At 36.1% G+C, this 26,829-nt stretch overlaps 2 protein-coding genes across 2 annotated transcripts in view; both read right to left on the bottom strand.

The window, feature by feature from the left end:
- Positions 1-26,829, bottom strand: part of TSPAN14 (tetraspanin 14) — a 197,389-nt gene that overhangs the window by 51,991 nt on the left and 118,569 nt on the right. The window lies entirely within an intron of this gene.
- Positions 1-26,829, bottom strand: part of SH2D4B (SH2 domain containing 4B) — a 63,033-nt gene that overhangs the window by 11,773 nt on the left and 24,431 nt on the right. Inside the window, exons 4-6 of the mRNA XM_065746349.1 lie at positions 24,116-24,260; positions 16,174-16,384; positions 13,681-13,808 (exon numbers count right to left, since the gene is read on the bottom strand). Of these exons, the coding sequence (XP_065602421.1) occupies positions 13,681-13,808; positions 16,174-16,384; positions 24,116-24,260 (484 nt within the window). The remainder of the gene's footprint in view (positions 1-13,680; positions 13,809-16,173; positions 16,385-24,115; positions 24,261-26,829) is intronic.

The following is a 26,829-nucleotide window of genomic DNA, read 5'->3' as shown; positions in this document are numbered from 1 at the left end:
CCTCTGTGCTGATAAGAAAGAAAGACTGGCAATAGGTCACAAAGTACAACCTAAAATACAGGTAAAGAAATAAAAAGCTTCATGTATGCAAAGATGAACAATGGGAGGGAAAACTGGGATGTACTTGGAAAGTAACTGGTAGAACATAAATCTGAAGTAGAATGGGCATTTCACCGACAGGTTTCTGGTACTCAGCAGTCAGCAAGGGGCCAGACTTCTCTGATTTACAGTGGCAACGTGAAAAGACACTGGTTAGGTTCTTCTTCAATGTTCTTCTCCTTTGCAACCATCCTGGTAGTTAGAAGATATACACAAAACTGGGAAACAACACTTCAGTGAATTTCAGCTACCTCGCCTATAAGCCTTGCTTAGCATGGACAGCATGTTCTGGGCTACAAACAGATATGTATAGAATATGAAGGCTCAGAGGAATAATGTGTTTCTGATGGCATGTGATCCCTTCAGGCAAGGACGAGGAATATTAATAACACACTATGCTTTTGAACAAGCTCTCCTTGAAGACATACGGCGAATTGAACTATCCTTTGCCTCTACTTACAGGAAAAATTCAACAAGAAAAAGTGTCATAGGTAAAAATACACAGTACTGATGTTCTGTTTTGTTTTATAACACAAACTCATCTCTCTGTTCTGTCAGGATGAGTTCTTAAAAAAAAGGGAAGTTCATATCTCAGAATCTTTCTTAATTCCCTGAGGAAAAGACTCTTTAAAGCAATTAAAAAGCTACTGAAATTCTGAAGGAAATAAGTGTCCTCCACTTCCAGGGATCTTTGAAAATTCTTTCTAAATGTGTAACACAGTTCTAATGGGTATTTTCCTTCACATCTACAGAAAATCACATGTGCTACATCCATTGTTGACAGTGTGGCTCAGAGTTAATTCCCTATGCACTTTGCTGAAAACATACCCATTAATTGTCTCCTTTAAAGTTCATTCCACATCCAGACTATCAAATACTGTAAAAGCCTTTTATACTTACTGTCAAAATATTTACACCATATTCACTAACAAGCAGTGCAGCACATAAAAGACAGGCGTTTGCATTACTTGCCTGAATACAACACTTGTATAATAGAGCTATAAATTTGTCTATTAATGTCTCCTCAAAGCACAGTGCTGGTTTCTCTCTTTCCTTACATTCAGATCAGCATATAGAATGCATTAGCCAGAAGGAAAACAGATTTCAAACTCTCTTTTCTCTTTGTACATTCTTACTTACTGCCTATCAGAAGAGAAGACATTACAACAACAGTACTTAACCTTTTATGTTTCTAAGTTTAATTCATATGTATGTATATATTCAAATTCTTCTATAGAAATGGGCTGTCCCGCATTAAACTTTTGCTATTACCCGCCAGATTTTCCTCATCTATACAGTTTCTGAAAAGTAGGTAATTTTAAAAATGGAACAGTTTACCATTCCATTTTCAGTGTTTTCTTAAACCATATTCTATGCGTGTAGTTTACCTGTTTATGGTCAGTAACTTAATAAAGATTTAGAGTTGGGAGGTGATGTGCTTGAACAGCCTGCCCAGAAAGGCTGTAGATGACTCATCCGTGGAAGTTTCCAAGACCAGGTTGGATGGTGCCTGATCTAGTAGGTGGCAACCCTGATCGTGGCATGGGGGTTGGAACTTTGAGGTCCCTTCTAACGCAAACAATTCCATAATTCAGCCCTTATATGACAAAGAGGTCAATGTATCCTACCAGATACATTATAGCATGGAAATAAGCATATTCATGGAGAAGTCTCCACATCAGAAACAAGTAGTCTTTGAAAGAATATCAGTATGCTAATCCAAACAGGGAACTTTGTTATAAATATTACTCTGGTAGGATACATTGACCTCTTTGTCATATAAATGGAAGTCAGGTGTGAAAAAGCAAACTATACAAACTATCAGCAAGTCTTTGTGATAGATGCCTAATATGACTACTGCAAAGCAGATACTAAAACCTTACCGTACCACTTCAAATATTAACATTTGTAAAATCAGTAAAGCACACACAGGAATTGCTTACTTGAGCAGCCTGACAAGGCTAGAAACTGTAGGGTGGTGTAACACACACACACACACACAATATGTGAAGCAAAGTAGCTGATTTAAGCTTTCATCCTGGCTGAGCAATAAAAGAGAAAGAGGTCTGCTCTAGTACAACAGTCAATGATAGACTGTTGTGTGTGAAAATTGAAATACTTGGTGTTGTTTTGAGTTGTTTTTTTTTTTTTAAAGTTGGACAATATCATATTTCTCCATGCATATAAAATACTTGCATTCGTTTGGTCTCAATCATGCAAGCAACACAGGAAAAAGAAAAGCAAATTCTAGCTTGTGGGTATCACTTCTGAGCAATTCTTCTTAACCATATCAGTCACTCATCTGGCAATTTCCCATTTAAATCCTCATACTTTGATTTACTGAATCTGAATGTCTGAATTCCAGAAGGATAGAGAAAATCTTCCAACATGCAAATGAAATCTATATCAAGGGGAGAGATAAGAAAGCTGGTCTGTGAAAGGAGAGGATAAGAGATCAAAAAGCCCTCCAAGGATCTGCTTATGTTCTCATAACTCCAGCCATCATAAGTCCTAGCCCCTTCTGACTACTTCTGAGGACAGCATAAATATGAGAAAATATATAAGATCAAGCTTGTAACAAGACAATTACACAAAACCAAATAAACTTCATGGTGAGATTTTTTGCTCAAGTTTTCTGTAGAAAGACAAAGTTGAAGAACTGATTTAAAAAGTAAGTCTGTTTTTATATAACTTCTTCCTGGGTTTGCACAACCAATTTTGAAGCAACATTGCCAGGGGTGGACTATAAACAAGAATGGTGCATAGAATAGCACTACTATCAAACAGCCTTGCCCATGACATCCACACAGAGATGTTTTCAATAAGCTTGTTACTGACCAGTTGGTAGCTGCTGAAAGAGAGCTGGGAGGCACAGTAATGAACACGTACAACATTTAGGAAAGTGTGCGAGGCTGAGAGAAATCATTCTTTGAATTAAAAAAGTTCATTTTAAAAAGAATTTACAGAAAAATTAATATAACAGTGGAATTAATTTGGAAGTCAGAATTATCCACCACTGGAAATTTTAAAGGTTGAAAGCATTAGAATCAGAATTCTGAGCAAGTTCTCTGATACGGCATGCAAGCTGCATTTGGAACCTATCACTCCAGACACGTGCTCTCCTTGTATGTGTACATTACTACTTTTTGCAAGTGGAAAACAACAAGACGTAACAATTGAAAACATGGAAATTATAGTATCGGTCTTAGAGAATACTTTTGAAAAAATACATCTTATAATTCAAATAGTGAAAACCTTACTGCCATGACTTATAGCAAAGAAAATGGTAATAAATGTTGCCAGGCTTACTACTAGAGAAGCCAGATTTTAGTTGAAGATCTTTGTTTAGAACAAGACTTCAACAATTACAGTTGTTAGAACAGTTAACAATAAATGGGCATCTCATCACTTGACAGATGGGAAATTTCAATGGTTTTACCCCAACAAAAAATGAAGTAAATCATTAACGTCAGGGAAAAAAAAAAATCAAATTCATGATCCATATCTATATTGGAGCTAGTCAATGCAAATATTTCAGTTTTATTATGTTTTTAAATATTATTGCATTTTATTTTAAATCTTTATAACTGAAACTTCAAAGCAAATGTTTTCGACTCAGAAGGAATTTCTTATGTTTAACAACAGAGAACATTTTTTGTAATACTTCTTTGGTATTTCCAGGTCAGAAGATTCACCACAAATTAAGATTCTTTAACACAGCTTTTAATTAACAGTCCTGATTTTAAAAATTATTTTAAAATTTCAAGTATTCCAAAAGAAAACATGCTAATCTGGAAAAAAGTCTTAATTCATTTTGACATAAATTAGCTACTATCACATAAATATATGGATATATTGACTATAATAGATCTTATTGTAGAAAAAAGTAGATGAAAGAGTGAGATAAAAGCAGAAGGAGGCACAGGATTTATGAGTTGTTCATCACAAGTAGTAAAGTTCCTAACTAACTTGAGTGCACAATGCCTCTGCAGAAATTTGTTTTAGAGTTTATATCCTAGTAAGCCACAGTGAGAGGGTCTTAAATGGATAAATTGGCTCTGAGAATGATTCTACATTATATCCGTAAGTTTTGTATTCCCAAGAACTAACACTGTTACTGTTGTGCTTAAAGCCACAATAATAGTAACATTTATAACATTTCTAATATATCATATCCATAGGCAAGAAAATACTACTTCAAAAGTTGTCTAAGCACATTTTGAAACTACGTTTTTTGCTCCTGCTGACATATGCATGCAGTGTCACTTCTAAAAGTACTTTGCAGTTTAGTTCAATCACTTTCTAAAGTAACATAAAATGAATTAAACTGCCCTCTTTCTACAGCACAAGAAGAATCAAGATTCAGGTACAATACTAATATTATTGGATAACCGCATCACATAAATGACATTTCTGTAAGACTGAAGAACACTAAGGAAGAAACAAATTACACATACATAGTAATGACAATTAAACTTCAATTAGCTTTTGAAATATGCCCATACCATAAAATTATTTACAGATGTTTTAAAAACATCTTATACTCATATTCACACGCAGACATGCAGATGGGCCACTGTTTTGTAAATAACACAATCAGAATATTTGGGTATTTAAATTTTGGTTAAATGGAGCTTCTGCTCATTTCTTGGGTGACATATGTACCTAACCATTAATAGGAACGTTTGTCAGTGTTAGTGTTTAATGTCTTTACTAAGAAGAAATAGATGTTGAGCCCCATTGTGGCAAGAGAGAAGGAAAAGAAGGGTTTAAGAGAAATCGCAATACAAACAAACAAACCCCCTTCTGCAAACCCTTCTCTACACTGAGCATAAAATCTAGTACATCTTAAACCAAACTAATTTAGGGGATTAAGTACTCCACAAAAGAGTAATTTCTTGATATCTTCAGAGCAATACATAAAGTAAACCACTGAAGATTAGCTTCATGTCATTGCTCCTTTTCAGATGTGAAAACAGCTGTTAAACTGAAACATCTGGATCCTTTGCTAACAGTGTTTTATCACCTCAGTAAAGGTAACATCTTGTCCTCATTATGCTATGCTGTCAGAAAATATCTCCGGAGTAATTAAGTTGCATAGTACAATATCTGCCATTTAATTTTTCTGTTTCCATTTTCTTCAGAAGACTTGTTTCAATTTTTGCACAGATTGGACTTTATCCATCCACTCAACTAAATGTACAATTAAACAAGAAGTCATTCTTTGAAAAACGGTGCAAGAAGAAATACCTACAAATCGACAAAGGTTTAATCTCAACAAGAAAGACAAGTCAAGGACAAATATCTATCTGTAAGGATAAACTGTGCAGTGCTTAAAAACAGCAGACATGTTTCACTAGCTCCAAAATAATTATTACTGACTGGATTCTGGAATATTTTACATAGCATGTAATTTCATAACTGCTAGTTAAAAGATTAAAAATTACATATAGGGTATAAAAGGAAGAAGCCTGGAAATGTGATTGATTGTTCCAAGGGCTGAAGTAATTTGTTTTTGTTTTGTTTCTATGCCTGTTGCAGAAATAATACTTACAAATACTTAACTAAAGTGCTTTCCACAATGGCAATTAATTTGCAGTTCTACCTAAAACAAACATTAAACATCACAGTCACTACTATTAAACAGAATAGTAAGATTTGAACATAAGGACTATTAGGTATTCAAAATGTACTTGTTTGTAAAATGAAAAGCAAATCTATCTGTAAATAGGCAAGTGTCAACATTTCCTGTAAATAAACATTCTGAACAGTGAAACAAAATGTGCAGATGTACGGAAAGGTATTACAATTTTACCAGTTGACTATGGAGAGGTGACACATGGGTTGATCGTGTTCGGAGCCTTCTTACAGAGTCTTCCTGGTATACTGCTACATTAACTGGCTTTATTTTATGCAGGTATTGATCTGTCATTCAACACACTGAGAATGCATTATGAATACGATTTCATTAATTCAACAGTCTCACTGAAAGAGCATTTGCCCAATGAATAGACACTGAAATGTCTAGAAGTTAATTGAGTAACACGGTAGTAAACAAAATATCACATTACATCCTTGAACAAGCTGCTAATTTACTAAAGCTGCTAATATTTTCCATTGGCCTTTTATATTGATACCAATTTGTATTGATGTATCTATGTCATTTTAATTTTAGTTTGCTTTTTATCTGTCTATGAACATTCTGATTCCTCGTTGCATCCAACAAGAGTCATTAAATGTCTAGTTTGACCTTCAGCTCAATAAACAAGAGTTGACTTTTTCGTTCTGAGTCTGTTATACATTAGACCTGGGAAAGCAGCCAGGGCTCAGTCAGGTAGGGTCCAGAATGGCAATGCCCACAAGGAGCAGAAAGATCCAGCTTCTCCCTTCCCATGGAAATTTTTCTTGCACCTTATGTCATAGGTGACAGCTGCTGTATGATCCCAGAATGAAGCAGCTAACTTCAAGAAGAACCTAGACTATTGCTACAAATTTGGCCCAAAATTTATGGCCAGACACTCTATTACAAACACACTGAAGAAGATATCAGCTTTAATGACAATTATATAGTTCAAATTTCTCTGCAATCAACAAGACTATTTTACAGCGTAAGGTAAGTAAAAACTTTCTGGAGCCTCTGATGATAATGTTCTTCATCATGGATCAGACACAGAAGAAAGGCAGCTGAATGCAGAAAGACATTTGGTTGTTGATAAAAAATACACCTACCAATGAAAAATAATCAATTAAGACATCTCCTTTCTATAATGAAATGAATCAACCCAAAAAATAGGTAAATTTAAGGAAATTTTTGCATGTGCATGAATATGCATGTGCACATCACATAATGGTCACTCGCAAACAGATACGCCCATGTTGGTCTTCAAAAAACACATTTCACAATGTACATAGAAGACCCCAAATGCTGAAGAAGCTGTCAAAACTTTGTACAGAAATCTCAAGGACAGCTGTAACGGCGAACCATAATAACAGAAGAGCTCACTCAATATAAGGAGAAAAATCAAAATCACAGATAACACATGGAGTCCTGGAACTGAAATTTCACAACTTACCTAATAACAAAAAACTAGGCAGAAAATACGCTGCCTTCTTTGTTTCAAAGCTTTTTCATCAGTGAAGGAAAATGTTTTTACCTGATAGTATATTTAATGTATGCAAGGTTTAAGAATGCATGTTTTTTTTAGTAGCTGTCAAATCTGAAGTCTATTTATATTTGTGACAACTCTCTATATCACTTTACTGGACTTAGAAGGGATCTTTCTACGTTTTTTAAACTAAGCAATCATTAAGCTCTTTATTGCTAAAATCAATATGAATTAAAATCATGCTACATTTAGAACATTTTGTCGTATTCGTATTAAAATAACAGTTCCAGGTAGATTTCTATAAAGCAGTTTGATCGTGGTATTTTCTATAAGCACTTAAACTATACTTCTTTTTCCAGCTCAAAGAAAAATAATAATGGTAACTGATTTCTCTAGTCATGCAACTGACTTGAATTGAGAACTTCAAGCTAACTTGTTAATTACAGTCCCTTCTAGCTGCTTGCAACATTCTTGTATTTTGGTTTAGTGAATCAGACACTGAAGTACTGTTGAAAGTCCAACAGGAATCATGTTTGCATAGTAAAAACTTCATGGCATGATAACAACCACATGTAGCTTTTGTAATGATTCAGATCTGATGATTCCCTGGGGTCCACCCAAGTTCTCTGTTAAGCCACTAAAAACGGTCACCAATAGCCCAATTTCCTATAACTGGAATTAAAGTAAATAAGGTAGCAGCTAGGCACACACTCACACCAAGATGAAAACAGAAATGTTTTCTTAATTTCTAATGTGAAGCCTGAACTTGAGTCCTCTGTTTAATCTGATTTTCATCTATTAAATAATTTCAGTTTACATCGTAAGAGGTTCTGCGAGTATGCAGAATCCTTTATTGCAACCAAGATCCTAAGATCTCAGAGCTTACATGCCCACTCCAAAAACAACAGCATGGTTAAGAGTGAAAACAGAAATGAGCTCCACGCCATGATTAATTAATTTCCTAGTATCTTGTATTGAAATGTCTATAAATGTTTGCATCTCACTACAAATCCAAAAGGATCTTTTCATCAGGCACAGGTGAATGAATTTACAAAAGCTATGTGCATTCCAGAAAAACAGCAGTGACAGTGTTAACAGTAATGGCAGATTGTTCCATGGAATTCTATGTAATTTAGATTTTAAACTTTAATATCATGGATTAAGATCTATTGTGTATTATATTACAAGTAGTAATCCTGTATGCAAAAGTAAGGTACAATGCAGACACAGACAATTTGCTAAACAGTGTATTAATCTGTTGAGCTCTTTTGGAGTTTTACCTCATAAAGATTGACAAGATAGTGATTTGACTGTCCCATTCACTGAAAGACAAGAAGGAAGAAATGACTTTCCTGAAATTGAAGAGGGAAGAGAGTAAGTTTTCATTTCTTAAACTTTTGCAGGAAAAGAGTGGATTTACATTTCCCACTCTCCCCCTAATTCTGCCTCCATGCCAGAATCATATCGAGAAGCTGTACATACAAGTTTAGTTGCCAACAGACTCATAGAAACCTCTATGCTTTGTTTTTGTATCATCTCCTACTGTTTATCTCCTGTGGGGAGAGCACTTTTAGTGTCATGATCTGCTTCTAACTGGTTGATCTATAGTTAAGGCTAACCAGAAACATAATTTTGTGCAGGTGCATGCTTTTCCCCCCTGCACGACTACACAACATACCTGCTGATACCCTGTTTGAGAGAAGTAAGTTTGCTTAGCAGGAAAATAGCATGGTTTCAAAAGAGCTGTCCAACTGATAACCTGTAATCCTTTGCCTACAGGCTGGATCAATAGCACTGTGGTTTCAGTACTTTGTGTATTAAGACAGAAGGACCAGTTAGAAAACTGTCTGCTGAGCAACTAAGAAAATTTTCTGACCTTGTGTCTGAAGATATTTGCCGGACTTCAAACAGAAAATACTGCAGGTAAAATAGTAAATATGACTTAGTCTAGGATAAGCTGAAGAAGGGTAATTGGACACCTAGGATAAGCTGAAGAAGGGTAAGTGGACAAGGTAGAATATATGTTGCTGTAACTCTGAAGGCAAAGAAACAAGTCTCGGTTAGATGTCATTTAGATATGGACTAATAATCAGAAGGATATCAGTAGTTTATCCAACAGTAACAAGGTTCTACCCAGAACACATGTGCTATGCTAGAAAAAGTGATGTGCCATTCAAGAAATATCCAAATCCAGTACTTAAAGTAGTACAAGCTGAATATCTTGTGCTGGCAACAACTGATGTCTAAGAACAAGCATGGATGAAATAACTAACTAATGAAAGCACACAGCTGACACTGAAAGGAGAAAACATGGCCCACTGTCCTAGCGAACAGACTATAATATATGCAAAAGGAAAGCACAGCTCAGATACAGGGTGTTGCTCAAACACCAAGGCTTTCTGCATTCGCTTGTTTCACAATATGCGATCACCACAATTTCCTCCAGTTACAGAACACGGAACCTTTGTAGGTAAAAAGCACATTCTACTTGAACATATTCATCCTTATTTTCTTTAAAATGCATAAATTTTAGGTCTTATCATATGCTTTTTACATCTTTTTTTTTTCCAAATAACCAACCTATGCTCACTCTTTTATATATATATATTCATTTCCATACACGAACAATATATATATATTCATTTCCATACACGAACAATATATATATATTCATTTCCATACACGAACAGCAGAATTCTCAGCTCAGGAACAATCTATAGACAAGGGAGGAACCACTGACGTCATCTATCTAGACTTCAGCAAGGTCTTTGACACAATAACCTATAACATCCTTCTCTCCAAATAGGAGAGAGATGGATTTCATGCATGGACTGCTCAATGGACGAATAACTGGATGCAGGATCAAGTCCAGAGAGTGGTGGTCAATGCCTCAGCGTTCAGATGGCGATCAGTGATGAGTGGTGTCAGTGCTGAGACCTCTTTAATATCTTCATCAATGAAGATGGGGTTAAGTGCACCTTCAGGAATTTTACTGATGACACCGAGATGCCTAGAGATGTGGTTGATGTCCCATCTCTGGAGACTTTCAAAGTGAGGCTGGATAAAGCCCTGGACAACCTGATCTAGGTGTGCACATTCCTGTTCATTGCAGGGGAGCTGGGCTAGATGACCTTTAAAGGTCCCCTCCAACTCTAAGGATTCTATGATCCTTTCCTTTTTGCTTTGTGTAATATGATGTTATGTACAGTCTGAATGAAATAGCTATAGTAATAGAGAAAAAGTAACCACCTACAGTCCAGTTCAATAACAATGCGGCACTGAACACTAATGTAAAGTTACAGACAAATACACTAAGCTACCACTGTGGCCTACTAAATGAAATCACAAATGCTCATGCACTAATAGAAACACACAGAGAAGAAAATCTTTTAAAGTGCTCTAAATAGAGGGGGGCATCAAGTCTCCAGAATGTAAATCAATTTAATTTTTAATAGCAAAATATTTTTCCATTAAGTGATTAATAAACTCACCCAGAAGTAAGCTCTATGAAAAAAGTCAGAGGAGACAAAGAACCTTCTGGGACAAGTTTAAACATGAAAGGATACACTTAAAACAGAACAAAAAGCTAACAAACAAACAAATAAAATAAAATAACCTTATTTTTAAATCTTTGAGCAGGCATGCACCTTATCATTTTGTATTAATGAAACTGTTAACACTTTAAACTTGTTTCCACTCCTGTGGTCACCTGTGATTTATAGTCTCACATTTTTAGAGGCTAAAATATCTCCTTAGTGAAATTGCCTTTCTCTATCTCATCTACATCTTTAGAACATAATTTCCAGTTAACAAGCAGTCAAGAAGGACAATGTACTGTAAAAGAATAAGAAAACTAATTTCACATTAGCAATTAGCCTATTCATATTAATTATTAATTTGCCTCATTCTACAGTTTCCTTGCTGCTCTTTTGTGCTTCCTTTCTCCTTGCCACACGCTACAGATCACATTACCTCAGTTTGATACTTTGCTCCCTCCCAAGTGGAGCCATAAGTCTAAAAAATTTATTTTGTTTGCTAATAACCTGCCTATGTAGACACTTTGGAACTGTAATGGCACTAGAAATACAATTCCAAAAGCCTTCAAAAGAATCAACACACTAAAATAATCATTATGAGCTAGGTAGAGTGGCTTTGAATGTGAAGGATCATCTTACTTCTCAGAAAACAGCAAAACATCTGTTATTTCTTAAGGAAGAAGGTGAGAACTGAATTAGAGCTGATAAAATACTTTTTTGCCATAACTTATGAATCTGACTTGACTTGTAACATCCATTATCAAATACATGAACATATTGTAGGATCTAAACAGAAAATTGTTTTGTCTTGGAAAAATACTATCAAAAAATGCAGTAATGTTTGATAGGGATCTGGTCTGGAAATATTAAACATAGTGTTCCATCTCCCAAAAAAGCAAATAGGCGATCGTGACTCTAATAACTATGTTTAGATCCACCCATATAGAGAATATATAGAACCCTGCAAGTACAAACTTGTTCTTGCATAACATTCCAAAACATAAAACCAGTACACGCAGGTCATAAATGTTACTATTTTATAATCCGTTAGAAGTAAAGTAAAATTACAGCATGACTATTACTTAAAGGCTAGAGAGCAAAACCAGAGTGCCCTGTTATCAGTCCTTCAAATGCTAGACAGATTTTCCAGCCAGATTTGTCTCATTCACTGTGTAGCAAACTCTTATCCAACAGAGGGCTTTTTCATCCAGCATAAAGACTGGCATATGAACATCATTCATCTCTGTGTCTGAATTCAGCAGTGATGAAAAGAAAGGGACTAATAGCCTTGAGACTCATACGCTTTGCTTAAGCACAGAATAGGATCCATGTGGATGACAGAAATGCAAACCTTCCTACTCATGTCTAACAGTACACCTCTATCTACCCTCTAATGTAAGTTACATGATGAGAACATAATTTGGTGCCTAAACTTGTTTCAGATCTTCTCTTAGAAAGACTTTCAGAAAAGGTGACACCAAGTCCCAGAAACATTTGTGGAATCACCTACTTGAAATAGGAATGATAACTGTAGACAACCCATCTATTCCTTGTGCTTGCCAGAATCAATCAGATGGCAATAAAACATCAGCTTAGGTTGACCTGGTAACTTCCCACAGCGCTCACAAGCCACAAACTTCACAGATATCCTGAAGCACTTACCAAAGCTGGCAGCTGTCTCTCTTTGAGGACAGACTGGCAAAGCTAATCTACCTTCAGCAGACAGATAAATCCACCTTTTCAGAGAGGGAAAGACACATTTCTAAATCTGTCATCTCATAAGTCATTTTTGTTGTGTTCTTCTTTTTTCTTTTCTTTCCCATACAATTGGTCAAAATAAATTTTGACATTCTTTTACTTTTTTATTTTCCCTAATCTCACACTTCCTCTTCTGTATTTACTTGCTCTGATCTGTTCCTCCACTGCTTGCCTCTCCCTTAGTAGTGATCAGACAATGCTACAGTAAGTGCTTAGCAAACATACATAAAGCCACCTCACAGGCAGACAACACGTGAATTCCTTATTTTGTCACCTCACACTATACTCAGTATATATCTAGAGAGATCCCACTCATGCTGTGGATAAATAACATCAACAGAAGTAAGACATTAGTCTCAACTAAAGCTGAGGTAATATTTAGCAATCAGCCACTCTGCAGACAAAAGGGAATTAACTGTCTTGTACATTCTGAATGAAAAATAACCAAATGCTGAACTGAATATGTGATGGCAAAACACCTTACATTTCTGAAGTTTCTTGCAAAAATAATGGCTGGCAAACCAGTACAAATAGGAGAAAAAAGAAAGTAACATGCTTAAACAGATTTCAAGCAAAAGAGAAAGGTTAAAGGACAAAGAAAAAACAGAGCAAACAAATTATACAGTCATAGAATATCCCAAGTTGGAAGGTACCTGCAAGGATCATTGAGTCCAACCCCTTGCTCCATGACATTCAGATAAAAAATAAGACATAATATTTTCCGTTTGCAAAACAGAGAGAAAAAACGTTCCCTGGTATACAAAGCACACCAAGTGTTAGACAGATGCAAGTTCAGATCATTCCTACAAATCAGGAAAGCAAAGACTTAACACCAGACATTCATGTACCATACCACTACTCTATTTGCCACTTCATTTTATATTTCCCCTCACCCCATCTTGGTTTATTCTTCCTGCTCCATTTGCCACATTACAGCAAGCTTTTTTTTTTTTAATCAAAATACTCCTGAAAACCATTAGCGATGTGAATCACAAGTGATCTACTTAATCAGAAAAGGAAGTTAGGAAAAGCATATGTCAAGAAAAGGAATGATGCAAAAACAACGTGTACCAGGTTTCATGATGTCAGTAGAAATTCCTTTCTGAGATGAAAGTCGGCAAGATTTACTTCCTGAATGTACTCTTACTGATTAGATGAGAAAATTAAGATCAGGGCATTACCATGAAACCACTGAGCAATCCTGTTGGTGTTCCTCTCAAACCCAGCACGCCGAGGGATCTGTTCTTCTTTGAACCAGCGAATGATGACTTCTCTTGAAAAGGGTCTTGAAGGACGTTCCCAGATTTTACTACATTTAAAGTCAAGAAAACAGCAAAACAGAGAATTAGCAGTGAAGGAAAGCAAGGGTCAATATAAACTGAAATCTCATTTGTATGTATTTTAAAACGCACAGCTAAAAATACAGCACACTCAGTGTAATTGCTGTTCAGTATAGATAACTCAACAATTCTAACATTTTTTATATTTAAAAAAAATCTTTTGAGTTTTTATTAAAACTAAAACATTTTCATTTTATAACAGAATTATAAGCATTAAGCAGAGAACTACAACTGAAAAAAAAATTAAACAATTTATCACAAAAGATGCAAGGGGCATTTCAGGCATCCTTTGTATTCCACCTAATTTTTACATGCAGTTTATTTTCTGCTTAGAACGTATTCCTTTGCACTGGCAAGAAATTCTAACCAGAATCATCTATAATAGTTGGTTTACCCAAACCATTGTGTGTGAGAGAGGAAATACTTGGTTTTAGCTCATACACTGCCTTTGTACTCTCTGTTTGCCAGCTTCTCTTACAACTTCCTATGCATTTTAGATTATATTAGCTAGTAAAAGGCCAGTCAGGTAGAAAGTGTGGGAAATGTATCCAGCAATTCTAAATAAGGATTAAAGGTACCTCTACAATATCAAAATGAAGTATGACTGCATTCCAGTTAAGCACACAGTCTCATTTACCCTGGTAATGTTAATAGAAGGCAGCTTTTACAACGGATTTCTGTTTGAAATCCCATGGAATTGTGTGCTCAAATTAGTGATGTAATTTATCAAATCTTCAGCCTGGTGCAGGTATGTATACTTGTAGTATAATGTCACTTCCATTTGGCAAGACAGACATACTCTTCATGGGTACAGTAGCTGACTACATGTTTCTCTTTCTTATTCTGCTTGCCATGGAGCTGCTTTTTAACACTAAGTATTTCCAGACAAAGTAATGAAGAACTAGTAATAAGATCAGAATGTCAGCTCTGAAGGTACCAAACATTAAACTGACATGTAAGACAATCAAGAACCCTCAAAAACAAACAAAAAAAATAAGGTTCAGTAATTCATGTCAGTAAATTTCTCTTTAGAAAGGAATAAGAGGAAGATAGATGTTGAAGATATGAAAATTAAAGAAAATGGTGATTGAGTTTGTTAACATCAAATGATGAAGCCCACAGTTAAAGTCATAGTTATTGCTAAATTACATCAACATGTAGGTAGATCTGACCAGTATTCATAATCAAATTTGAAGATGGAAACGTACAAATGAGTGGAAAAAGTGAAGATTTAGCTGTGGATAATCATTTACTGACATAAACAAAAATCCTATATATGTCTGTTTTTAAGTATCTGTCTCCTATAAAGAAAAAAGAAATCCTTAGAGTTCCAAAGCCCATCAAGCCATTCCCATCTCTCAACTCATTTTGCTCTACTTCAATTTAGTTGTGAAAGGCTGGTGAAATTTTTTGTTTGTTTTAGTTTTGGGGTTTTTTTTTCTGCTCAGAGCCAAATCTCAGAATTATTATCTGACATTTTCTATAGTGTTAGTGTCATCAAGCAAGTCCATACATGGCAGAAAGAGAGATACAGCCACTAAAGTATTAGTAAAAAGAATAAGCACAGTATGCAAAAGGAAAATTAAAAAATGGATGAGCAGGCAGGACTAGGCAAAGCTACAGGAGCTGTGCTTCACACTGAAAAACTCAAGATACAACACTGAACCTGAATTCCCTAGGGGTCTGTCTCGCATTGGCTGTAAATAACAGTGTACTCTACATCTTCACTTGAATTTCCACCTCTCAAGAAAAGAAAATTTTAGATACAGTCTTTCTTCACCATACTTGTATTAAGTGTAGGAAGTTCATTTCTATACCTTTACTTATACGCTGCGCCACAGTACATGTTTAAAGCACAGCTTATAATAGATAAACAGTATTGAACATTAAATAGATAATGATTAGAACATTCCTCAGTTTTTTTCAATCCCTTTTTCAAAACACTCGTGCCTGGTACTACCCAAATTCTACTGCAAACAGCTTCACTTTGGAAGCTCAGAACTTCTTGTTACAAGTTACGGATCATCTCTTTTAAAATACATCACATTTCCTACTGTTTTTAGTACTCCATTTCAAAGACAACTTCTATTTAAATAGTTCAGAAATATAATGACAGTTCTGACAAATTGATTTGAGAGTAATTTTAAATATTCTACTGTCTCTCAGACAGTGATATTTCTATTCCATCTCAACCTGCTTCTGCTGCTTATTGTCAGGGACTTTTTGATTCAACACAATATAGAAAAGAACATATTTGCCAAAGCAGAACGGATTTCCACACAAGAGGAGACTCATTCTCTCTGGTGAAACACAAATTGGTGAAGAAAATCTCACCTGGACGCCACATAGTGAGACAACAAAGGGCTCGCACTGTCGCTGTTCAGTTTCGTCTCCTGATCACTATTCAGGTTGGTCCCCTGGAACAGATTACTCAGGTCAGCCACTCTGCCCTTCTGGATTGCCCGCAAGGATTGCCGCCGGTACTCGTCCCGCGCTCTCCGTGCTTTGTGGCTCCTCTCTTCATCCGCAGCCTTGGAGCGGCGCACTGAGTGAACCAAGGACAGGGGTTGGGAGGAGAAACTTTTGAAATACATACTGCTGTTGGCCCTTCCTTACTTCATTACTGCTCACATCAACTGGTTTTAAGAACGCTCAAATTACACTGCACTATCAAAGAGAAAACTAAGCAGATAACCTCCCTGATGCTTCACATACAGGCCCAACACTAGAAGAAGCATGCCAAATTTGAGCTATCAACGGCTTGATCACTACAGCCAATAACTGAGCCTCCACAGACTGTGATTAAATCTGACGCTTGCATTGGATTTAGTAGGAGAAATTCTGCTGCAGGACATCTTTTCCACTAGCAGTTTATCAAGTTTCATATTTCAAGAAAGAATATTAACTATTGATTCAGCAGCTACGCACATAACAAGAATTGCAGGAGGTTTTCCCAAAATGTACAGTTGTAAGTATTAATATTTAGTTTGCTCTTTTTCTTAACGTTGCTTTCGTGACAGTGTTTAAAAACATAAAAGTCTACATCTTAAAAATTACAATGAAAAAGTTGTTTCAAGAACAACAGAGAAATGAATAGCCAATTTAAAGTGAATGCTGATGCTAAGGGTGGTGTAGTGTCCTACTTCAATCTCTGAAATTGTACATGAAGACCCAGTGCCTGTTCTAGCACATTCGATGGACACAATGATCCTTAAGGGAATATCTCATCTCAAAATATTCTATGATTCTAATGTACACCTATCAGTGGCACTGACCAGGAATAGATAAGTAAATCAAACTAATTTCCACAGTCTGAAATGATGGAATTGCTGCTCTGGCCATCACAGATCACACATCTTTCACTAAAGCTTCTTTATTTGAAAAATAGTGTGCTAACAATCCCCTTGTCAAAATAGTGTGATTTCAATGAAATAAGAATATGTAAATATTTATCATCTATCTGCTCTTTCCTTGTGCCTCAAGCTCCATTTTGATTATTTTTTCAGTTTCACATAAATAACTTCAGGCAGGGAAATTATTCCAGTCCAAAACAAACTTGTAACATCCATTGGAGCAAATATTAAAGCAGTAAGCCATTGCCTCCAGTGTCAATTATCAATCCAGCCATGACTATCCTGGCTTAGATCATACCCAATTCATAAAGTGCACACACTATTTCTTACTCTGCTGCGATTGTACCTGTGACTTGGAATGCATGATATAATTCCAGACAGCTGCATTTCATTACGCTGTCTGCATGGCTCTGGTTTACACTCTTGATTTGCAGGAAGCACAAGTTCAAATAGATTTGTCTGAATTATGAAAAGGTTTAATGTAATCAAGATATAAAAGTGCTTAACAGAAAATGAAACAAAATAAACCACTCTAGGCAAACAGGACAGAAGACCTCTAAGTGTAGTTATAAAACATCATTATTGGTAGAAAGGTACATAGGACTATAAACTAATCAAGACAGAATAATAAATGAATCATAGTTATTTCCTATGCATACAGCTTTCACGTTTTTTCACTTAAATACACAGCCATTTTAGCTAAATGCAATAACATAGCACAGAAAACTGAGTACTGTGTTTTATTATTTATCTTACAGGTCACTCTTTTTAAGGGTTGAAAGTCTTATCTAAATATACTACTTCAGTGTGTCAGAAGCACTAGTTACAAAATTTCTGTGATTTATCATTGTGAAGCCACTGAGCAATGATTGCTTTAAATGTGGATTTCCTTTTTGCAGCAATTGGAGAGAGAGCAAAGAAGATGAGTACAACACAGCTGGGTAGGACATTTAGAAACCAGTCATTGTTCATTAAAAACAGTACACAGATGAAGAACAGACTGCCTGGAGCTTTTGAGGATTCATTTCTACTGATGTACAGACTGGTAGGTAAGGAAAAAAATTAACGTCATCATGCTCAACTTTCCTCAACAACAATTTTGTTTTTCAACAGACATTACTACTCTCTTTTTGCTGGCTAATGAATCTGTATCATCAGAAGCCTGTGACCTGAACCGTGTTTTCCCAACCAGTACTTGATTTAAATATTTCTTACTACAAAATTATTGAAAAAAAGAACTATTTTTCAACTGTCAAACATTAACATCCTTTCAAAAATTTTTCTGAATATCTGACTTGCAGCCTTGCCTATCACTACACATAAAGATGTACTTGTATTCATATATATAAATATACAGATATATGCATATCATCTATATGTGTAGGAATAGGTAAGTCTATAGTCAGTTATCTATGTATAAAGGTATCCATAAGCACCCATATGAATATATATCCATATAGATATATACACACACATACATATATCTAGATATCTCTTTCACATGATGAAGAATTTTCATTAAAACTTTTCAGCTGAAGTGTCTGAAGAATTGCATCACTGAACATAGGGATGGATAAGATCTGTTAATCCATTACTTAAATTATTGACTGGCTGTCACAAGACACTTCTACAGTGAACGTACTTTTGGTGTGACCCCTACACAAAGCATGACATTCAATTTGATGTAAGAAGACTAGACATTTAAATATCTGAATGATCACTGTAGGTATATATCCAGCATCAAGAATTACTACAAATTTACATTGCAGAATAATGTCAGAATAATGCCAAGACTGGGAAAGGAGGAATTTGATTGATTCATCAAGTTTGCATATGAAATTTACCATTCAGCCAAATGAGTCCACCTCCAGCATCAGGTTTCTCTTCAGATGTAGGTCAAAAACAAAGAATAAAAACAGATACATCCCCCTTTAGCTCAGGTGAAGTTAAGCATCCTTTTGCCCTGATGGCACTGTAACTTATGTAAAAATGCAGACCTGTTTATATGTGGTTTTAATTCAAGTTTTCTCTATCTTGAAGACTATTTGAGAAGCTATAATCTAAATTATCTTTCAAGTAAAAATGCAACACTATCTTTTATATTTTCAGTTAGGATTAGGAAATCCTTATTTGTAGTCCTGGCAAAGTTGTAATAACAAAACGTTTAACTCAGATGAGGATTAATTTGTGCTGTGCTCAGTCAGTGAATAACATCACATAAGATTAGGAACTCTCCATTTTCTGTAATATATTTTGTGATTTTGAAGAGCTGTGAATTACAGTCAGATATGTGAAAGTAAAAAAAAATGCAAAAAATATGGGTTCTTTTTTAAGAAATTTTGCTTAAGTTTTACCCTTGTTAATTATGCTTGAAAGCTTGCTTATGAGTAATTCAAAATGAGTACTTGATAAATAAGATTTGTTCTTCAGATTTTATGAGTGCAGACACAAATCACACAGTGTTTTCTGCTTCCTAATTGGGAAATAACTTCCCACAGATATCCTGTAACAGGGCTTGACTTCAGCACTCTTTTTATCTGAAAGTATGTGAATAATCCCATCCCTATTCAGTAGTGCACTCAGAGATCTATTGAAGTTCAATGAGCACATACTTAAGGTTCAGCAGTTGCTTATTTAATGCATAGCTGAACTGGGAGCTGTTTGCTTCAAAAATCAGCATTTTATCAAATGTTCCTGCCAGTAAATTCATTCACTTAAATTTCTGTGGAACATAAGTACCAGAAGAACATAAAATCCTTCAAAACTGGAAAAAAAAATTTAAAAAAACTTCTATTATTTGTCTTCTCATCGCCAACCTATATATTCCACATATTAACTTGCAACTGCTCTCTATAGTACCCAGCACATATTATGTGTATAATTGCTACTAAATCATTTTTTCCTTGAAGCGGTGCTTTCTCAAGTTATCCCACATTTGTCATTTATTATATTAAAAAGCACTGAAATCATCTGTTTCAATTAACAAAGCAGTTCTATGGGATTTTATTGTTATTTGGCACAATCAAGTAAACCACAGAAGCAAACTGAACAGAACAATAGAAACTAATATTAGCAACACTTTGCTTATTGCCTTGGCAGTAAACAGCCGAGGGATAATGCAATGAGGAGAGATGAATCCTCATCACATTCTAAATTTCATCTACTAAATAAATTACTATTGTCATCAATATCATTGCTACATTTGCTCTCCACAATAGCTGCACTAGCACTGCTGTTCCTCTTCAGTATTGACCCTAGCACTGTTGAATATGAGGGGCTGATTACAAGGACGTAAGGCACAAAGGAGCTTGGTCTTGTTTCTATTAGGTAATATGGAATCCATTGCAGGAGGCAAAAGATGTTAATATGATGTCTGCTTAGACCTCTCTTAGGTATTTATGCATTTATTTCTTACGTAGGAAAGATGACAGATAGCTTTGCCCATCTTGACTGAAGTTACTCTCAGTGTGTCAAAGAAATATAAGAAGACAATGAAAGTAATGCCATAAAAAAGGGAAATAAAAGATGTCATTAGAAGTGAACTTAAACGTGAGAAGTCTGGTGAACTTGAGCACTAGCTCATTCCCTAGTGGTTTAATACATTTCCTCTTCCAAATATTTGTTGCTGCCTGTCTGCTGAAGGTTCTGATGCTTCCACATAGTTAAGGGAACAAAAGATGTGAACATTCCTCAGGAAGCTCAATGTGGTCTGATGGCAGAGTTTAAACCAGCCCAGGAACTGGTTGCAGCTAAGGCACTAAACACTATGTCTTCATATCTTAAACTGTCACAGCTATTTGCTAATGGAACGCAGTTCTAAGCCTCAAATCAACTGGGATAATTTGAGACAATGAGATAAGCATAGGAGGAGAAACAAAGATATGATACACTCCAGTCATCAGTCTGCTGTTAGTTTAATGCTAAATCAATTCCTGATAACAGCATAAACTCTGACAGCACAGAATTTATAGCAGGCTGCAAACCTCAACCGTGGTGCAGCCTGCCCTGACTGCGTTGACCTTTTGTTTTGCCACAGCAGCACTGTTATTGGACACTTGGTATCTCAAAATTATCTTAGCTGCTGTCAGTCACCCTTCTGAGCACAAGCATACATCTATAAAGGTACTGAAGTACATACAGTGAGGGTGACAAAGTATGGACCAGTAATTTAGAGTTCCTTCAAAACACAGAATACTCCAATCAAAGGTACCGTGAGAAAAAATACCAATTGTGTCAGTCAGTGTATGGTGTAGTTGAATTTTTATTTTTTTTTTTACTGACACCAAATGCCATTGAAGAAGTGGTCAAAGCCCTTTATAGCTTTTCTTTCCCCTCTGCCACTTCCCATAATTCCCTTGTTGCATTTCTGATATTTGTCCCTGTACAACCAGCATTCCTTCAGAGAACTGGAATGATTTCAAAAACCTCACTTCTCTCTTCAATGCATCAAAGTAAAATAATTGCAATAGTAAGAAAACTACATCTTATATTAAGCAACGTTTATAATATTTTTGTTGCCATTCTCAGTATAGAATTAGGCTAGACTTTTCTTGATAACGTGGTTGCAAATGTATTTTCTTTCCTTATCTACCATCAAATAAATATTTCATTATATAATGCCATCCTCTGTACTATGTTGCTAGCTGATGCTAATTGACAACATCTAATTTTCTACAAAACTAAAGACTATTTCTGACTCAATTTACTCCAAACACAGAAAGCTAAAATTTCCCTTTCAAAATAAATACCTACACCTGGATTTAGATAATTTAGGAATCATTACTTTTTTTTTATTGATGGTGTAATATGCGGAGGTTTTATTGATCAAAAATAAGCATAGCCTGCTAACACCTTGGAAAACCACTGGCACCAGCGTATCTTAAATTTATTTAATTTATTTTGTTAGAAAGATTCGCTGTCACATCAATCTCAGGTAATAGGACTTCAGTAACTAGTCTTCAGGAACACCTGAAGTGATTACCAACACCATAAAATAAACTAACTGCGTATCTTGAAACACTACAGCAATATTTTTTCCTACGTCATGAGATACTTCACATAATACACATGCCATTTGTCAGTTCCATAAAGCTCTACTTCTAGTATTAGTTGATTAAAATTTGAGCTGTATGTAATTAATAGAATATCCCCACATGAGCTATAGCATTCCAAAGATCACATTTTCGGCAAAGTAATCATAAGTTCATAAGTTCATAAGTTCATAAGGTTGGAAAGGACCTATAAGATCATCTAGTCCAACCATCCTCCTATCACTATCTCTACCCGACTACTAAATTAAGTCCTTTAGCACCTCATCTAAACGCTTCTTGAACAGCGCTAGGGATGGTGCCTCAACCACCTCCCTAGGCAGGCCATTCCAGTGCCTGACCACTCTTTCAGAAAAGAAATGCTTCCTGAGGTCTAATCTAAATCTTCCCTGGCGCAACTTGTGGCCATTCCCTCTCGTCCTGTCATTACTTATCAGGGAGAAGAGGCCTACCCCCTCCTCACCACAACCCCCCTTCAGGAAGTGGTAGAGTGCAATAAGGTCTCCTCTGAGCCTCCTCTTCTCCAGACTAAACAATCCCAGCTCCCTCAGCCGCTCCTCATAAGACTTGTGCTCCAGGCCCCTCACCAGTTTTGTTGCCCTTCTCTGAACACGCTCCAGGGCCACAATGTCCTTCTTGTAGTGAGGGGCCCAAAACTGAACACAGTACTCGAGGTGCGGCCGTACCAGAGCTGAGTACAGGGGGATGATCACCTCCCTGCTCCTGCTGGCTACACTATTTCTAATACAGGCCAGGATGCTGTTGGCCTTCTTAGCCACCTGGGCACACTGCCGGCTCATGTTGAGCCGAGCATCAACCAACACCCCCAGGTCCTTTTCCTCTCTACATTCTTCAAGCCATTCTGCCCCAAGCCTATAGCATTGCATGGGGTTATTGTGGCCAAAGTGCAGGACCCGGCACTTGGTCTTATTGAACCTCATCCCATTTTGCTCAGCCCAGCTGTTCAGCCTATCCAAATCCCTCTGAAGGGCCTCCCTACCCTCAGGCAGTTTGACACATCCTCCCAGCTTTGTGTCATCTGCAAACTTACTGAGGGTACACTCAATTCCCTCGTCTAGGTCATCAATAAAGATATTAAACAAGATGGGCCCCAAAACTGACCCTTGGGGGACACCACTCGTTACAGGACGTAATCAAACCAGTATCACTGAGGGAAATAAAAAATATTCTTCCTCCAAGAAAAATGCAAATTCCCTACTTCTACAGTTGGTTTTTACAATGGACTCCAGATAAAGTAGACCTACATTTTGTTCACAGCAACCTATAAGAAAGTCTTATATCTACAATATACATACGTACATTTTGCCATATACTTGTTCAGTTCCCTAGTCTTTAAAAAACATGATTATATTTTTAAAGTAATCACAAAGATGACAATAAATAACTTCAGAGCGAATAAAAAGAAACAGTCTCCACACAGTGAGAGCACTACCGTGAGCTTTTTTTTTTTTTTTTTTTTTCAGGGAAACAAACCAAGTATTAGTTATTGTAAACCTTCAGAATGAAGTGCTGAAATCATAGCTTGATCACAATACCATTTGGAAGGAATTAAAATACAGATGAAGACAGATTTTACCTCTCCAGAGACAGCTGAGGACAAGGTATCAAAATAAGCATGTCCATTCTTTCTAGTTCCTACATTTTTTCTAAGACATGGATTCTTACTCAGAAACATGAAATTGGTAAGCTCATAGAAGCTTTTACTTGTAAGATAAGCTTGTGACTTCCTGCAAAATAACACAGCATTTTGCATTGCTCTGGGTAGAAAAGATCTGTTGCAACACCTCTTTTCACTCTAAAAGCAAATTGGAGCCTCTTAGAAATACATGAATCCCACGAAGGAGTTTTACTCACACTGTTCTTTCCACTCCTGGTCATCATCACTGTGTTGACTGTGCTGTTGAGCTTGCTTGAGGCTCAAATACAGCTCTTTTGCTCGGATTTCCTCCTGCTGCCTTATTTGTTCTTCACCCTTTTGTCTTTCCTCTTCTTCTCTTTTCTAAGCAAAATGAAGCAAAACAGAGATGTCTTAAGTGGAAGAAGGTCCCAGATGTTACCCAAATGTACCATAGTAGCTGTGGTACCTTGAAAAATCACTATTTCTTTTGACTTATGAGTTTCTGACCTTTCTCAAATAGGCATAATAGAAACCACAGCAATAAATAACTTAAAAGCAGGTAATATCTGAAATTTATAAGAAAAAGATATCCCAGTATGATACCAGGACTTGTAGTACCCTATAATTCAGAAGTAGTGCTCCTGTTTACAGTACACATGTCCCCCTACTGAAGGAATCACTCTCACTCAAGTCTTTATACACCATCTTCTCTAGGATCTGTACACTTCAGAATCAGATTTACTAGTGTTCTTACTTCAGCAACTGTTGCCATGTGTGTTCATAACCAACACAGAGAATATCTTTCTCCAAATATCAAGACCATTATGTTCCAGAAGAAAAGCCAGATCCTTCAGCATACACCAAATATGTTGCAAAATGTAACTTAGATTAACACAAAAAAAAATTTCCTGTGCAGGAAGACCATCGAAGAGATGGAAACCTGATAGAGTTACATTATGGTCACCATTCTACACACTGTCAATAACTGAGGTGCTTAATTAGGATAGGAACAAGAATCCACATATGTTTTTTAATATTTTTCACTATTACCTTAGGAAGAGAAGTACATTTATTTCACTGAACTAAGATAGCCCATTACTACAAAGTAAGAAGTTAGTGTTGTGTAAAAAATCATTTCATTAAGAACAGCGGTCTTGAATGAATAATGGAAAAAACAGTGTAACTTCATTGATAAGAAACTTACACAGAATAAATTCATTTCAGCCACCCTGAATTACTAACCCAACTAAACTCAACCTAAACTAGAAGTGAAGCCCAGATAGACTGTCAATTATTGTAAACTGTTAACTAATGTCTAGTGTCAAGCAACTGATCCAGCTCAATAAACTATGATGAAACCGTTTTTTACATTACGGGCTCGAGAGATACTTCTGTCTTCCTTAAAAACTTGTATGTTTTTTGTTTGTTTGTTTAAGGAATAAAATCATTCAATTTTCCAAACTTTTCCCTCTTTTGAGGAATTTTAATATCTTACTGCAATGAGACAGGCAATAGTTCAGCACAGAAAGAGGATTAAACCTGACAACAACTATCTCAAATGCACCAACACGTCTGATCAATTATCTGAGCTAATATATTTCAGCAAGCAGTTCTTAACTACAGGGCTTTGCACCATTATTTCTTTTTTTTCCTTAAGGCACACTGTGATGCAAAGTCTGAAACTATGTTCAGATGAGATTGCTCCTTCTTTCAAGGGGAATCTGACATACTTAGCTTCCCTTCACACTCTATTCGTGTGCTCTGAACTTTGTGGAAGGCCACATTTTCCAATTTTGAAAACAGACTCGGTAAGCCAGAATTCTTCATAATTTTCAACACAGCAGGATTCACAGCATGACCAATACAATAGGTGGTCTATTTTAATAAGAACTACAAGCAAGTGGTGAGACAAAAAAAAATGGAGGAAAAACTTTGAGTACGCTCTATGCTCACAGATTGCAACATGAAATGCACATTCGAGCTTGAGTGATGCTGCTGCTAATCCAGCAAAAATTGTCTTAAACGCCTAATTTTTCACATTTGGGTTCTTTCTGATGGAAGATGCTACCTACATGAAAGTTCAGACTCATCTTAGACTGAAAGGGACCGAACTACAAGAACTATTAATTCGGTAAAGGTACATATTAATATTTTCCTCCACTAAACAAATTTTGTTTTATACACCATACTGGAAAAGTACTCCTTTGACACTTGACTGTCCTACATCTGCCAGGATTCAAATAGCAAAAGCAATGGCAATACAGTAATATATATGTCCAAACAATGTTGCTTTTTAACACCTGTAAGAGTGATTGTCATCTATGTTTTTCCAGTGGTGAAACAGATGTCTGGAAAACTTGTCTGAGAAACAAGAATAACTTTTTATCCACCATAGCAAGTGTTTTTGTTTGTTGGTTGGTTTGCTTCTTTAATTCTCTCTGGCTCTGCAAAAGTTATTTTTTATTAACTGGAAACCTGGAATTAAAGGAGCACAATCCAACTTCTTTTCCGAAGACAGCTTTTCAAAGCAAATAATATTGTTATTTGCCATTTGTGACTCATGGAAGCTTAATGAAGACCCAGTGCAGCAAAAAGAATCAATACTGTTTGGTTCTTCCAGTCAGGAATGACACGATGGCATGTTTAAGTAAAAATGACATGTAATAGTTGCATGAATGTGGAAATAACTGTGCATAAACAAGAACAGATGCCTTGAGTTTCACCAGGGTGCTTTGATTCTCAATAGTCAGACAACTGACACAGCTCTGTAGTGCTTTTGTTCATTGACAATTAAAAAAGACTAGGAAGTACTAAGCAATTTAGCAGCAACAATCAAGCATCATTTTCAGAGTGGGAAAATGGAACAAATGCAAATCGCCGCCCTTGCAAGAATTCTGCAATTTTTCCATTTCCTCAAGTAAATTAAAAACAACATTTCTCAATTTAGCTC

The sequence above is a fragment of the Cyrtonyx montezumae genome, unplaced genomic scaffold, assembly GCF_038088225.1.
Source record: "Cyrtonyx montezumae isolate F1298 unplaced genomic scaffold, pur_monq_1.0 scaffold_4, whole genome shotgun sequence".
Classification (NCBI taxonomy): Eukaryota; Metazoa; Chordata; class Aves; order Galliformes; family Odontophoridae; genus Cyrtonyx; species Cyrtonyx montezumae.
Note: the sequence above shows the minus strand (reverse complement) of the source record. Positions and strands in the feature narration are given on the sequence as shown.